Below are 16,468 nucleotides of genomic sequence, written 5' to 3' on the forward strand. Positions count from 1 at the left end.
TCATTCACTCCGATTGCACGCTATTTATTGAGTTCACAAAAGCCCACCCAAAAAACACAGTCAGCTGTCACTCCTATATCCATACCTCCTAGTGCTCCATGACTACCAAAACCAAGTGGTAAAGAAAAGCAAAAAATTTCGGAAGAGCCACCTGTAATATGAGAAACAATGGATGTAGAGGATAAGGAGGTACGGGACAAATCAGTCTTGCGGAGGAAGACAAAACTCTTTGCGGAGGAAGAAATGGACATGGGACAGCGCCCATACTTCCCCAAAAAAGAGAAATCCAAGACTAACAAAAGTCAGCACCTCAGAAGCCACCTGATGCACCCACCAAGCCAAAATAATGGCTAAATTCCTACAATGGAACTGTCATGGATTTTGGCAAAACATTGATGACATCAAGGCCCTCCTTCAGAAGCATGAACCAGTTTGCTTTTGCTTGCAGGAGACATACTTGAAGACAAACGAAAACCCTTCTTTTCATAATATTACCATCATTCGAAGAGACAGAACTGGGGATGGACCTGCTCATGGGGATGTTGCTATTCTTCTGGGCAACCACACCCCATTTCAACATATTCCGCTTTCCACCAACATAGAAGCAGTAGCAGTTGGCCTTACGGTATGGTTTTTACTAACAGTTTTTTCGGTTTATTTGCTGCCTGGAGCCGACATCTCTCAGAAAGACCTTGATGATCTCATTGTGCAGCTGCCTTCTCCTATCTTACTCTTGGGCGATTTTAATGGCCATAACACCCTGTGGGGTAGTGCTGACGTTAATGGAAGGGGATGTGTCATAGGGGCTCACATCTGGTGAGTATGGGCTTGGCACACCCAGGGTCCTGAGCTGGATATCATCATTCTTCTCTTTCTTGGCGATTCCCTTGACTTTCTCTCTCTCTCTCTCTCTTTCTTAGGGTAACTTGGGAATTTTTTTTTGGCTGGTGCAGCATAAGCCTCAGGCTTCCTTGCACCATATAGCTAATAATAATAATAATAATATGCTCAGTGACAATGACCTTTCTCTTCTAAATGTGGGAACTAATACCTTTTTTCCACATGCCTACCCGTACGTTCTCTGCCATTGATCTTACTATATGCTCCCCCTCTCTTCTTCCTTCACTCACTTGGGAAGTAGAGGAGAACCTCTACGGAAGTGATCAGTTCCCTGTGATAATCAGTCTAATTAATGGAAGGCCATGTCTGCCTTTTAGGTTACCACGGTGGAAGGTTGATCAGGCTGATTGAAATGCCTTTCAACATCTGGTAGGCTTTGACATCAGTACAGTCAGCCAGGGGACTATCAATGATGCAGTGGCATGCATCACAGAAAGCATTGTCCATGCAGCTGCAACTACAATTCCGAAAACATCTGCCCGTTTTCCACAGTTTCCAAAACCCTGGTGGAATGCTGAATGCACAGCAGCAAAAAGGGCACAAAACAAAGCTTGGGATATATTTCGACAATATCCTACCACCACCCATCTCTTAGTCTTCAAACGTGCAAGCTCAAAAGCTCGCTATATTCATCGTCAGAACCAAAAGGCATTGTGGATCCACTTTACATCCACTATTATTCAGTTGACCAGCACTAAAGCTATCTGGGATAAAATCTGGAAAATAAGGGGAAACATATATTGCACCTTTCATCGGTCCTGAAACGTAATGGATGTGTTATTGCAGATCAAACTGCAATAGCTGATGCTCTTGGGGAAACTTTTTTTACCGTCTCTTCAACATCCTCTTACTCCCCAGAGTTCTTGGTTGTGAAAAACAAACATGAGAGGCATCTTATTAACTTCAAATGTAAAGTCCCTCATCCTTATAATGGACCCTTCACCATAGAAGAGCTAAAAACTGCTCTTATTCTTACCAAGACAAGTGCTTCTGGACCCAATCTCATCCATTACAAAATGATCAAACACATGTCAACTAAATCCATGGACCATTTGCTCTGTCTATACAATAGAATATTTTTAGAAGAGCAATTTCTGGATTGTTGGCATAGGGCAATTGTGCTTGCCTTTCCTAAGCCAGGAAAAGATCCAAAAATCCAAACAAACTATCATCCTATCGCCCTGACTAGCTGTCTGTACAAAATCCTGGAGAAAATGGTAAACACCCGCCTTATATGGTATTTGTAAGTAAACGGGCTCCTCTCCAGAGTACAGTGTGGCTTCTGAAGGAATAGGTCTACTTTGGACCATTTAAGCAGGCTCGAAACTTCTATTCGAGATGCCCTTTTAAAACAAGAACATTTGTTGTCTGTGTTCTTCGATATGGAAAAAGCGTATGACACAACTTAGAGATTTGGAATTTTAAAGGACCTCTATAGCATCGGCCTTAGAGGTTATCTCCCAGTTTTTATTAAAAACTTTATAACCCACCGTTCCTTCCAAGTTCGTGTAGGATCCTATCTTGGCCTTTCAGCCGAGGAGGGAGTACCTCAAGGATCCGTCTTAAGTGTTGTGCTTTTTGCCATCAAAGCGAATTCCATCACAGAACAACTTGCTCCAACTGTGAATTGTGCCCTGTATGTTGATGATTTTAGCATATTCTGTCAGGCTTGCAACATGAGGGTAATCGAGAGACAACTGCAACATGCCATTGACCACTTGAGCTCATGGGCAATGAATAATAGTTTTAGGTTCTCTCCGCAAAAGACTGTTTGCATGCACTTTTGCTGCAAGCGTAATCTTCATCCTGAACCTGAACTGAGACTATGGCAAAATGCTGTTCCAGTAGTATCTGAGACTAGATTCTTGGGGCTCGTATTTTACAGAAAGTTGACCTTTTTACAGCACATTCGTCAACTTCGAGCAAAATGCACGAGAGGCTTGAACATCCTATGTGCCATCTCATGTATCTCCTGGGGTGCTGACCGATGCATTTTATTACACCTGTATCGCACACTCGTGTGATCTAAATTAGACTATGGGTCCCAGGTATATGCATCTGCTAGACTCGGCATACTTCGATGGTTGGACCCCATCAACCATCAGTCAATTCGTATTGCCACTGGAGCATTTTGCACATCTCCAGTCCGAAGTCTCTATGTTGAAGCGTATGAGCCATCACGTAGGGAACAGTTGTCCTTACAGAACGCTTTCAAACTAAAATTCCTGCCAGGCCATCCGTTTTTGATCCACAATGGGAAATTCTCTATAACACTCACCAGACTGCCAACTGTCCCTTTGGTATTCGTGTACAGAAGCTAATCAGAGAGCTCAATATAACCATAGAGAACGTTGCCATATCCACAAGGCAACCAATTCCACCGTGACATGCTCAAACACCAATGTGCAATTTCTCTATTAACAAGTGGGGAAAGGCCACCACTTCGAACTCTGTATACCAAAAACTATACGCTGCCCACTGAGCTAAATACCCTGACTTCTTGCCTGTCTTCACTGATGGCTCGAAGTCGGAGTTATCCGTCGGGTCTGCCGCCATCTTCCCAAATAACACTATATCCGAGAAGATACCCGACGAATGCAGCATATACTCAGCAGAGTTGTATACAATTGAATTAGCCCTGAACCACATAAAAACCCACAACTACCAAAGATGTATGGTGTACACAGACTCTTAAGTATATTACAGGCTTTATCGGGGATGAAATATAATCCTCATTCTTTCCTGACCCAGATTCACAGATGTTACATTCTCTCTTTGATCATTCCTTTGACATCCATTTTTGGAACCCTAGCCACACTGGGATCAAGGGTAATGAACTGGCTGACGCTGCAGCCAGATCACTGCAACCCCAGAAGAACCGTAGCCTGTTAGTCCCCTATACAGACTACAGGCAATTAATATGCAAAAGATTACTCTCCCAGTGGCAACAATCTTTGTATGGGCAGGTCATGAACAAACTCTATCAGATAAAGCCTGTAATAAAACCACGGCAGTTAAGTCTGCTCAGGAACCGCTGAGAGGAAGTTGTTCCAGCTCGCCTCCACATAGGACCCAGTCATCTTACTCATTCATTCCTGCTGAGAGCAGATGACACTCCTATGTGTGAGCAATGTGACACCTTTTTAACAGTAAGACATATTTTATCCACGTGCCCACTTTACAGGCACGAACGTTGTCTATATTTTACTGCTTTTAGCCATCTGACTGAGCCTCATACACTCAGTCATATTTTATTTGAAAATGCAAATTTATCAGCTATTTTTAGCTATTTAAAATGTTTAAATATTTTTACACGTATTTAAAAGTTACCATCTTTATAAACTTTTTACATATCCTTATTTCTATATATCTTGACATAGTGACCTAATTTTTTAGATTGCTGAAATATAAATCTTTTCTTTTACATGACCTGGTTCTGGCACATTATAGCCTTAGTTGCTGATGTGCCAATAAAACCCAAAACAACCAACCAACCTTTTGACCATCTTAAAATAATGTAGGATTCTTTTAGAAAACTGTCTGGCATTTAGTGTTGATAATGCCCCTGTTACGATAGATCTAAAAATTGGAGTAGCAGGCAGTGGTATTTGAAACTTTATCAGTAACTGAAGGCTTGGATTGGCAAGTAATCGGTTAGGGGATTTGGCTTGCAGTGACAACCTACTCGTGCTTTTCTGAAAATCACCAAGCAGACCTCAGGAATTCAGCATCACCTTGATTTTTCAGAACAGGAGTGGAAGAGATTTTGTATAAATTATAAAATTTTTACAAATTGCATATTTAAATAAATTCTGTTCAGCTACTGTGTCTTTAATAACCATCTTTAACACATGTGGTGATATAGTAGTAATGGCAAATGATGCAAGTAAGCAAGCTTATATAAAATCAGCAAAAAAAAAAAAAAAACCTACAGTTCACCCATCCATACCCTACAAGAATTTGTCTGGCTCTGTTTGAATTTATTCAGTCCATCAGCTTCCACAACAGATGGAGGCCTGTTCCAATAATCAACCACCTGCTGGTTGAAGGCAAAATTCTGCACATCTGTCATGCAACCATCCTTCCTCAACTTGAATTTATGTCCCCTTCCATTGTGTGTAGTCTCAGCAAGTGGAAGAATGCCACTAACATTCAGCTTACCCAATCTATTCAAGGCTTTAAACATCTCAGTCAGATCTTCCCACAGGTAATTCATCTTGAGATGCTGCAATCTGCAGAACTGAAATCTTTCTAAGTAAGAGTACCTGGCTAAGGTGAAGAAAGTCCACACGAGAAGCATGCAAAAGTTCGATGAAATTTACTGGTAAAAGTACTTTGCTGTAATGGCATTAGTAGAGGCATATGATGCAAGAAAGCAAGCTTATGCAGCATCAGCCAAAAAAAAACTTCCACTTCACCCCTCCGTTCGTTCGAAATACCTGTTCAGCTGAGTCTTAAATTTATTTAGGCTATCAACTTCCACAACAAAAGATAGAAGTCTGTTCCACCAATCAACTGGCTTAAAGCAAACTTCCACACATCTATCCTACAACAGTCTTTCCTCAATTTGAATTTATTCCCTCTCAGGTGATTATTCTGAGCTAGAGGAAGAATCCCATCAGCATTGAGCATGCTTAAACCATTCAAGGCTTTATACACCTCTATCAGATCACCTCGCCGGTGTCTAGTCTCCAGACACTGTAATTTCCAAAACTGAAGCCTTTCTTCGTAAGAGCAACACTTTGTTCTATTCACTAATCTTTTTGCCCTTCTCTGTACTCGTTCCAGCAGCTCAACATCCTTCTTGAAATGAGGCCTCCAGACCTATATACAATACTCAAGGTGTTGCCTGACCATTGCCTTATACAAGGGAATAATCACCTCCTTATCCCTGCTAGAAAAATTCCTTTATATCATTCACAAGGCAACATGAGCTACTCTTGCAGCCCATCTGCACTCCTCAGAGAACTTCATATCTGCCTGCACAATCACCCCCCAGGTCCTTTTCATTCTCTACCACTGTCAGTGTAGTACCACAGAGTTGATACGTTGCTCTGGGGTTGCTGTTTCCCATATGTAGTACTTTACATTTGTCAATGTTAAACTTCATTTGCCACCTCTCAGCCCATCTGCTCGATCTTTTCAGATTCTGCTGCAGCAGCAGTGTCAGTAGTGTCCTTAACAATCCTGCTAACCTTTGCATTGTCTGCAAACTTGGACATTAAGCTTGATATACCATCATCAATATTATTTATAAATACAGAAAACAATAATGAACCCAACACTGAACCCTGAGGGACTCCACTAATAACATTTGTCCATGATGAGCAGTGTCCATTAATTACCACTCTCTGTCTTCTCCCCCTCAACCATCCCTTTATCCATAGCAGCAATTTGCCTCCAATGCCACACTGCTCCAATTTGTGCAGCAGTCTTCCATGTGCAACAGTATTAAAAGCCTTTCTAAAATCCAAGTATATAATATCAAAGTTATTCCCTGCATCCAGTTCTTTTGTAACTGTATCATAGTATCCAATCAAATTGGTCAGGCAAGACTTCCCCTTAACAAAACCATGCTGTGTCTGAGCTATAACTGAAGTCTTGTCTAGATGATCCTGCAGTGCATCTTTAACCAGTGCCTCCATTAATTTTCCTGGAACAGAAGTTAAACTCACAGGTCTATAATTACTTGTGTCAGCCTTTGATCCTCCTTTGTGAATTGGGGTCACATTTGCACATCTCCAGTCTATGGGTACCTCCCCTGAGTCCAAGGAAGCTCTCATAATTATGGCTAACAGATTGCTTACTTCCTTTGCTGCCTCCTTTAATATAACTGGATAGATCCCATCCACCCCACGTGCCTTTCTTGTATTTATCTTCAACAATTTCTCCTCCACTTTACTCTCAGTTATTACAAGATTATCTAGCTTACTGCCAGAGTTGAATACACCTCTGGCATTCCTCTCGCTGAATAACTCCTCGTGTGAATGTAGATGCAAAATATTGATTTAGTTTGTTAGCTACCTGAGCAGGATCATCATCAGTTGAACCATTGATATCAAGTGGACCAAGTAAAGAACTCTTTGCTGTTTTTCTTTGCATCCCTTGCCACAGATTTCTTGTAATCTGCCTTCGCTGCCTAACCTCCTTTGTAACTTGGTTACAGATCCACTTATATCTATCATAGGCTTCTGTGTCACGTGTTAATTTATATGTATTCCATGCATTTTTCTTCTCTGCCATATATCTCATTTGTTCATCTGACTTCCATTTAGGTGTAAACCTTGAACAATATTTCTTAGTTGGTATGTAAAGCCTAGTAGCTTCCAGATAAGTTCTTTGAATGCTTCCCATTTTGAATTGGCTGTTGGTAACATCATCAGTTGGTCCCACTGTATAGAATTTAAATACTCTAGAGTATTTAAATTCTATACAGTGGGACCAACTGATGATGTTACCAAAAACACTCTCTCCTGTTAACAAGCACAGACCATGCTGAGAAAAATTCTAGCCAATGAGCCTTGCACATTTTCTCCAGTGCCAAATTGATTAATAAGGCTCTCAGCACACACTCTCTCTCCTATTGTGACTTGATAGAATTGCAGACTTCCAAATTAAATCCTATCTTGTGACTTTTTGCCAACCTTGCCCTCTTCTTGGTAATTAAGTCCTTAGATCTCCTACTCTTAATATCATCAGTGCTTACATGTACAATAGTATCACATGTTGTGTCCTCAAAAGATATCTGCTCTTTTCTGCCTTGAAGATTGTCGCTGTGTTGTCTGATGCACAAGAGTGATCTCTGGCCTTGAGTTGAGAGCTTGATGGGCACCAATTTTAATTCCTTTGGGGGCATCTACTCTACTCTTCAAACTCTCAATACCACTGATCAGAACACTGAGTTGGCTCCTAAATTTCTTCACACTGTCTGCACATAGCTCTTAGAAAATGTTTAAAATCAGTAAAATAAATCACAAGAGTATTTAGAAGTATGAAGATCATAGTATTTTGTGTCTTTTTATATTCATAGCCAATACAAACATCAGTAGATTTTAGCATATAGTCCCTTCTATTGTGCCTAGGTAGAATTGGAAATACAAATACGTTCTGATCTGACTCGTGAGATTTATTCAGCATTAGTTCATGTGCAGTTAATATCATTTGACCCCACATCAATATTAACATGCTTTTTAGAGCTCTTAGACAACTACAACACTTTGTAATCATATTAGTTTTCCCTCCAGGAAGTGTCTAGTTCTAGTCCAACCCTTTTTATTGCCAAAAAAAAAATAAAATAAAAAATAAAATAAAATAAAACCAATTCATATAGTATGGTGCAGGTGTACCATCCTGTATGAATATCAGTTTTTCAACATTTTATCATTGTGAAATGGTTGACTATATGGCATATGCTAGTAATGTTCACAGTGTTTCATAACCCTTGTTGCAGTCACGCCAAAACAAATCACTGATGTTTGGCCTGGATTGCATTTTTGCTGCTATGATTACTGAACTGTATCTGCTCAGTATGGTGGTGAGAATGATGGATGACTCCATCAACGTGAAAGACTGCTTTGTTTTGTTAAACAGATTGGGGTAATATGATAACACAAGTTTAGTAAAATTTTTCTGCTTTCCATAAAGCATTCTTAGACTTATTAAGGTTTGCATTCTCAGTAATGCAGTTCCTTTTTAGTAATTCATTATTCCCCTCCCTCTTGATGTGTTTTACAAATATTTTGGATTTTAGGTGAATATGGTTTGTACAGCTTCAACGTTTTTCCCAAAGGAAAAAATGTGGAAGGCTTTCCACATTTGTTCCCATTTTTGACTATACCCCTGTTCATCAACTTCACGTGACATTTATTTTTTTTATTTTTTTTGGAGTCCATTGCTTCGTGTTATTCATGCGTAGCCAACCATAATCTTTACATCTTGATGATAGCCTGTATTTCTGCAATTCTCGTTAGCTTCTAGCAATTCAAGCGGTTAGTTATTCTCGATTTGAAGAACAACTAAATGACAGTAAGTTTCACATTAGTGACAATAGTATCACCTTTTGCTCCTTTTTTTCAGGATTTAAATAAAAATAAAAATAGGTGGATACTTATCAGATACCTTGTACTTATACACTCAAATTTGAAAGTTGGCTCTCATGGTATTTTTAAAAATTTTTCTCTAGTGGTCGTGGAACTCCCAACGTTAGTGGCAGAGATACCCCATCTTCACAATTGGAAGGAGAAGAAAGAGAGCAGAGACCACTTGATCTTCCTGTAACCACTCATAAACAAAATCAAGAAGATATTGAAGATAAATTTGGAAGATTTGAAATTAAACCTATGATTGAAGGTTAGACTTTCTATAGAATTGTGTGTGTGTGTGCGTGTGCGTGCAAGGTGTCTGAAAAAAGATTGGTGGGGTTTGAGTAGGCTATATCTCCAAAAAAAAAAAAAACTTGTAAATTTTGAATATTTTCATTTTCTCTTCCAAACAGTTTCAAGGATGTCAAGTCAGGTGTCACCACATTCAATTCACATTTGCCACAGTCAGTCGTTCTGATAAGTGCATTGTGTTTTGTTACTAGCCGAGCAGAAATCAATTGTTACTGTGCAACATTGCTTAGATGGGAATTTAATAAAGATCCTCCACATGAGGATTACATCAGAACATGGTTTTGTCAGTTTGAAGACACAGGTAGTATTTTAAAAGAGAAAAGCATGGGAAAACCAAGAACATTGGAGAAGTTGTGGAAATCATTAGGCAATCATCAGTTGTCATTGCAGTTTACAATTACAAGTTCTTAAATCAACAATGCATGATATATTACATAAATGACTTAGACTGCATGAATGCAAAATCCAACTTTTGCACCAGATTCAGCATTATGATAAGCCACAGCTTTTTGAATATGCAAATTTTATGTTAAATCATATTGTTGATGAACCAAATTTGTTAAACACCATCATTTTGAGTGATGAAGCCATATTCCATGTCAGTGGATGGTAAATCATAACTGCCGGATATGGGGAGCAAAAAATCCTCATGTGATTAAAGAACATATTCACAATAGTTCCAAGGTGAATGTTTGGTGTGGATTAATGTGTGATCATATCTTTGGGACATTTTTCTTTGTGGAAAACACAATTAATGGAGAAATTTACTTGGACATGTTATAAAATGTTCTTTTCTCTCAATCAGAAGAAAATGGCTTCTCAAACAACATAATTTTCCAGCAAGATGGGACACCACCGCACTTCTCAGCAGTTGTTATGGATGTTCTTAATTTAACAGTTCCTGGAAGGTGGTTGACAGGGGAGGTTCAATTACATTTTTTGGACCATTTGAAACAAAGAATCCAAGAAGCTACTGATCAGGTATCAAGAGATATGCTGCAGTATGTATGGAACAAAATAGAATATAGATTGGATATATGCGGAGCTACAAACAGTGCACATGTAGAAATTTAAATTGTTTAAATTAAAATTTTCATTTCTTCCAAATATTTTCAAATATCTTTATCAGTTTCCCAATTATTGACTATCAAAACCCCACCATTCTTTTTGCAGACACCCTGTATTTTATGTAATGCCTTTAATTAAGATTAACGATGGTTGGTTGTATCTCGGGTGTATGTTCTTATTCTTTCAGTATTTAAATGTGATTATGTATATGTGATATGTTTTGGGTTTTCTCTTTTATTGAAGTTTGTATCTTGTTTAACAGTTAAGTAAGTCTGACTTGGCAAACTGATGGACATGTGACAGTATAGTTTTAGTATATTATTTTGCCTTACTTCCTGAAACAAAACAACATAAGCAAATAATCAACATACTGTGGTATGCATGCATTTGAACAGGCTGATTTTCAATGCAGTCAGCTGTGACACTTATCAAAACTTAATATAAAATTTGGATAAGAAAACTTTATGTTAATTTATTCTTTTAGTTGTTCAATGACCAAACTATTATCTATTTTTGCCGAACTAGTACAGTTTTGCTCAATCAGTACAGATTTAGGAATACAGTATTGCTTAAGATATCTTCTGTTTGTCCAAATATAAATTAAAATATAAGCTAACACTTTAGAAAATAGATCAAAGTATCTCTTTGATCTATTTTATCAAATAGATAAAATAAAGTATCTCTTCAACATTACCTTACAGTTTACTTTTTGACAACTGATAATAAGGAAAATTACCTTTAAAACTTTTTATAATTAAAGCATAGCATTATTATTCATTTTTGATACTGCTTTTCCATTTGATCTAAAAGATCATTTTAATTTAACAAAGCACTTTGTGAGAGGCAATTTGAAAAATTTTCCTGTTGCTGTTTAAAATATTTTACTAGGTTGGCTGCATACAGAAGGTTTAAAGTTATTTTGCAGAAATTTAGATATCTTTTTTTATCTATTGAATGGCAAATAAACACAGATAATAAAATAAATCCTTTACCTCCTTATCTCAGATATTCCTGAACTACTTAAAATCATAGAATACCTAACACAGCTCATTGTCCTTCAAAATTCCCTTTATTATTCCTTCCAGAATGAAACTATAACACAAATACTGCTTCAGCAAATCCCTTTAGAGCAGTACCTGATAGCGATTGCAGAGAATGTACCACCAAAAAATATTACTCATACCTCCCATGTAGCAGGAACCATGTGTTCTTTGCCATTCAAATGCAGCTATATTTTAGCCATCCTTCATGGGCACAAATGGTCTTGAAAAAGGGAATAGGCATCAGTCATCATCACCGAGGAGTGGTGCCAGTTGCCTTAGAAACACGAAAGTAACTGTATCAAATGTCCCATCTGAGATTCCTCATCAGTTCCTCAGAGGAATTTTATCAAAATATATGGATCAGTTTCTGGAAAAATATATACCCTCACTGCAACCACAAAACTTGAATTTTCACATATAAAAAGCTACGCAGGCAAGCACTTATGCCAATAATGATGCAGCAAACAACACTATATTCATGAGTGCCAACTATTTCCATTTCATCTAAATGTTTCTACTGCCATGAAGAGGGCCATATCCAGAAAAACTGCCCATGTATCTCTAACTCTTCCAGGATTGATACTGAAATTCATACGGCCAGATCTTAAATAAGTCTATCACATCAGCAAGTGTGGAAATAAATAAGCATTTAGAAACTACTGACAACTCTATAAATTAAGAGAAACTAGAATTTATGAAGGTGAAGAAGCGACTAACCATGATTCAGATTCTTCATAGGGGAGGATGGGGAAAGCGAGATTCTATATGCTGAAGGCCCTTTAACTGCAGAAATACTATGTTGTTTCTTACAGCAAGTATGCTGTTCCCTACAGAAGCTGACAGCTCTGAAGTTCATCACTAACATACCAGAGCTCATCTCACAATTTAAGGATCTGCATTCTAAATTAAAGGGAAAGAAAGACTGGGCAGACACGAACAGATCCAAGCATCTATACTACTTGATTAATGGGCTGGAAAAACAATACCACCAATCGGGACACTAACAAATCTGAAAGACCTGCAAAACCTTTTCTTTTTACCTAAAAATAATGATGATGCTTTGCGTGCTATCACTAAAGGCCCCGGATGCCAAGCTTTTTTTTAAGGCCAAGTGACATTACTGCAACTTAGAGTGTGCTTGATACGTGAATAACTTTATTTTTAAGTTTTAAGTTCCTGTCTTTCTCCCAATAGTTTCATTTAAAAACAATTTCATACTTGAAAACTACAAGTCAGAACGCAGAAATGAAATTCACCTTTCTTTTCCTGTTTCATATATTTTTAGTAGCACTAACCAACTAACACTACCCGCTTGGCCTCCTAGTGGCACTGCTCCTGCCTCCCTGTGGCAGGGCCAGAAATCTTGGTGGAAAAGTCCTCCAGCCAAGGGCCAAAAGGAGCAAAGATGGCAAGCACAGACCATGTGTCTGCCACTCAAACTAGCAAAAAACTAGATCAAATGGATTTGTGTACAGCTAAGAGACAAAGGACAGAGCATCTCCCTCTAATTGCACCACTGTTTCTAGTTTCATTCTAAGAATGAACAACCAATGGATATCTAAACTGCCTACTGAGACCATACATTCCAAATCCTGTTTGATGTTTTAAGTGTCAGAAGTATGGACACTCTCAAGCAGTATGCAGAAGTTTCGCTATCTGTGCAAAATGCGGGTCACGAGAACATACCCAACAAGACTGTACAGCCCAAAGTTCAAGATGTCCCAACTGCAGAGGAGAACATAATGCCTACTTGAAAAATTGTGAAGAGTGGAAGAGAGAAAAGAGAATATAGAAATATAAAGTGGAAAACAATGTAACATATCAAGAAACTAAAAGAACAATACAGCCACAATGAACAAATAGACCATCTTATGCACAAGTAACACAAACTTATAAAACAATAGAAACACAGACAGAAGTAATGGTCCCACCAAAAAAGTCCATTTCAGATTGGCCCCGCTCACTGCTCATTGAACCAAAACAAAAAGAAGAACAGGCAATAAACACACCCATTATGATACCACCAACTAGAGAAACCAGCAAATCCACAAAACAAGATAGAACCACTGAAGTAAATGGAAATAAAATGGATAACATGAAAGTAGAAGAAAAGAATCAGATGGAAGAAACAATACTAGAAATTTTTGCAGAGGGAGAAGAGATGGATACCGGAAAGCCATACTTCCCTGAAAAAGGAAGACAAAAAAAAAACAGAGAACCCTAAGCCAACAACCTCAAGAAAACAAGCTGAAAATACTAACAAAACCAAATAATGAATACATTTTTACATTGGAACTGTAGAGGATTCCACAGCAATTTTGAAGATATCCACGATCTCCTATCGCAGTACAATCTGATTAGTCTATGTTTGCAAGAAACATATCTTAAATCTCAGAATAAAATAACACTAAAACATTACAATATATACAGAAAGGACAGGATTACCAACAGTACAGTACATGGAGGAGTAGCAATCTTAGTAAACTCCAGTATACCTACCCAACAGGTTCCTTTGCAGACTAATCTAGAGGTCATAGCAGTACGAATTGCAGTAAACTATCATATAACAATCGCCTCCATGTACCTGCCACCACACCAGGGTATAAGCTATACAGATCCAGAAGACCTGGTGTTCCAACTATCACCTCCTTTATTTATCATGAGAGATATGAATGGCCATCATCCTCTATGGGGAAATGAAAACGTAGATAAAATAGGTCAAATTATAGAAGAAATTTCGTGCGGAAATTTGCCTTTAGCCAGTGGGTGGTTGGTTGGTGGAACCGACTTCCATCCCTTGTAGTGGAAGTTGATAGCCTAAATAAGTTTAAGGCTCAGCTGGACAGGTATTTTGAACGAACAGAGGAGTGAAGTGGAAGTGGGGGGTTTTTTTTTTTTTTTTTTTGGCTGATGCTGCATAAACTTGCTTTCTTGCATCAAATGCCTCTACTAATGCTAAGAACTACTAGATAAGCTCAATCTTATACTCATAAATGATGGGACACCAACATATATACATCTATCCACAGGAATTAGTACAGCAATAGACCTTTCTATGTGCACGCCATCATTATGCCCTCTACTGGAGTGGGCAGTTCACGATGATCCACTAGGTAGTGATCATTTTCCAGTAAAGATTACTTCAAACAAACCGACCCCTTGTCAATCGGAACAAACTCCAAAGTGGTGATTAGATAAAGCGGATTGGACAAGATATAAGCAGCTGGCCATATTAGAAGAACAACAAATACAACAGGTTTCAATTGACTCTGCAGTGAAATATGTAACTGATAAACTTCTCTATGCAGCAGAACAAACAATACCAAAAACCTCTTCAAAGTTTTGCATACATCCAAAGCAGTGGTGGAATGATGAATGTACTTTAGCAAAACGAGAGAAAATCAAGGCATGGAATAATTTCCGAAGATACCCTACCACAACTAACCTGATACATTTCAAAAAAGCAAGGGCAAATGTCAGACGCATTACTAAGATCAGTAAAAAAGAATCTTGGATTTGTTTTGCCTCTACAATTACTAGAAAAACAGACAGCAGCAAGGTTTGGGACAAAATAAATAAAATAAACAAATACCAAAGAATTTTTCCTCCTTTTATAAAATGGAATGGAAAAGATATATCAAAGCCGGAAGACATAGCCAATGCTCTTGGTAGAACATTTGAAAAAACATCAAGCAGTAGCTCCTATGAACCAGCTTTCCAAAAACATAAAGCAAATACAGAAACATAAAAATTAAATTTCTCCAGTAAAAGTAGAGAAGCCTATAACCAACCTTTCAGACGCCTCCTTAGCGAGGTGGGCAGGAGCAGCAGTGTGTAGCACATGATTCTTGATTAGACCGGGGTTCGAGCCCGTGACCACCAAATACGGAGGATGCAGAAAGGTCAGGGAATGACCATTGCATATCCCCGGAGCAATATGGCCAATGCTCCTAAAAACTAAATGACAAACATAACAACCAATCTTTCACTTTCAGAGAACTTCATAAAGCCATTTCAGAGACGAGGCAAAGTGCAGCGGGTCCAGATGAAATAGTATACTTGATGGTACAACAGTTAGATGAGAAATCATTGATATTACTCTTGTTGTATAACAGGATATACCTAGAAAATTCCTTTCCAAATCAATACCGTCATGCAATAGTCTTAGCCTTTCCAAAACCAAATAAAGTTCCCACAAATCCGAACCACTATCGCCCAATAGCCTTAACTAGTTGCCTTGGCAAAATACTTGAAAAAATGGTAAATGCTCGATTAATGTGGTTTTTAGAAACCCATAACTTACTAAACACAGCTCAATGTGGTTTCAGAAAGAACAGGTGCACTCTAGACTTAATGATAAAAGCAGAAAACAACATAAGAAATGCCTTCATAAGAAAGCAACATCTAGTAATGATATTTTTTGATATAGAAAAGGCATATGACACAGCATGGCGATATGGAATACTTAAAGACATAACTTTGGGATGAGGACATCTTCCAATATATATATCCATACTTTTTGCAACAACGAACTTTCCAAGTTAGGATATTAACCACACTATCACAGGTTTTTATACAAGAAGAAGGAGTACCACAGGGATCAGTACTCAGTGCTACCCTTTTTGCCATAAAAATCAACTCAGTAACTGAACAAATACCAAGTACTGTAGATGCAGCACTTTATGTCGCCGATTTCAGCATTTCTTGTCACTCACAAAATATGCGAAAAATAGAGCGCCAACTGCAAACAACAATCAATAAAGTAATAGCATGGACCCAAAACAATGGCTTTGGACTCTAACAAACTTGGAATACTTTTGTCGGAAAAGAAACTTAGACCCAGAACTAAAGCTTGGAGAACAACTAATCCCAATAACATCCAGCACAATTTTTCTTGGACTAACTCTTGATGAGAAACTGACCTTTTTAGATCACATAAAATGTCTTAGAACAAACTGTCCAAAGAAATTGAATATTCTGAAAGTTATATCTGCAACAACGTGGGGAGCAGACAGGTACACCTTGTTACACAGGCGCCTCCATAGCCAGGTGGGAAGGAGCAGC

The 16,468-nt window shown here is 38.3% G+C and overlaps 1 protein-coding gene across 6 annotated transcripts in view; it reads left to right on the forward strand.

The window, feature by feature from the left end:
- The window catches only part of Gapvd1 (GTPase activating protein and VPS9 domains 1), a 442,880-nt gene that overhangs the window by 173,928 nt on the left and 252,484 nt on the right, over positions 1-16,468 (forward strand). For all 6 annotated transcript variants that reach the window (XM_090389457.1, XM_090389454.1, XM_090389464.1 and 3 more), the window contains exon 10: positions 9,083-9,249. In XM_090389457.1, coding sequence (XP_090245583.1) covers positions 9,083-9,249 — 167 coding nt within the window. The remainder of the gene's footprint in view (positions 1-9,082; positions 9,250-16,468) is intronic.

Source organism: Mastigoproctus giganteus, chromosome 2 (assembly GCF_048544385.1).
Source record: "Mastigoproctus giganteus isolate SK-2022 chromosome 2, ASM4854438v1, whole genome shotgun sequence".
In the NCBI taxonomy this organism is placed as follows: domain Eukaryota; kingdom Metazoa; phylum Arthropoda; class Arachnida; order Uropygi; family Thelyphonidae; genus Mastigoproctus; species Mastigoproctus giganteus.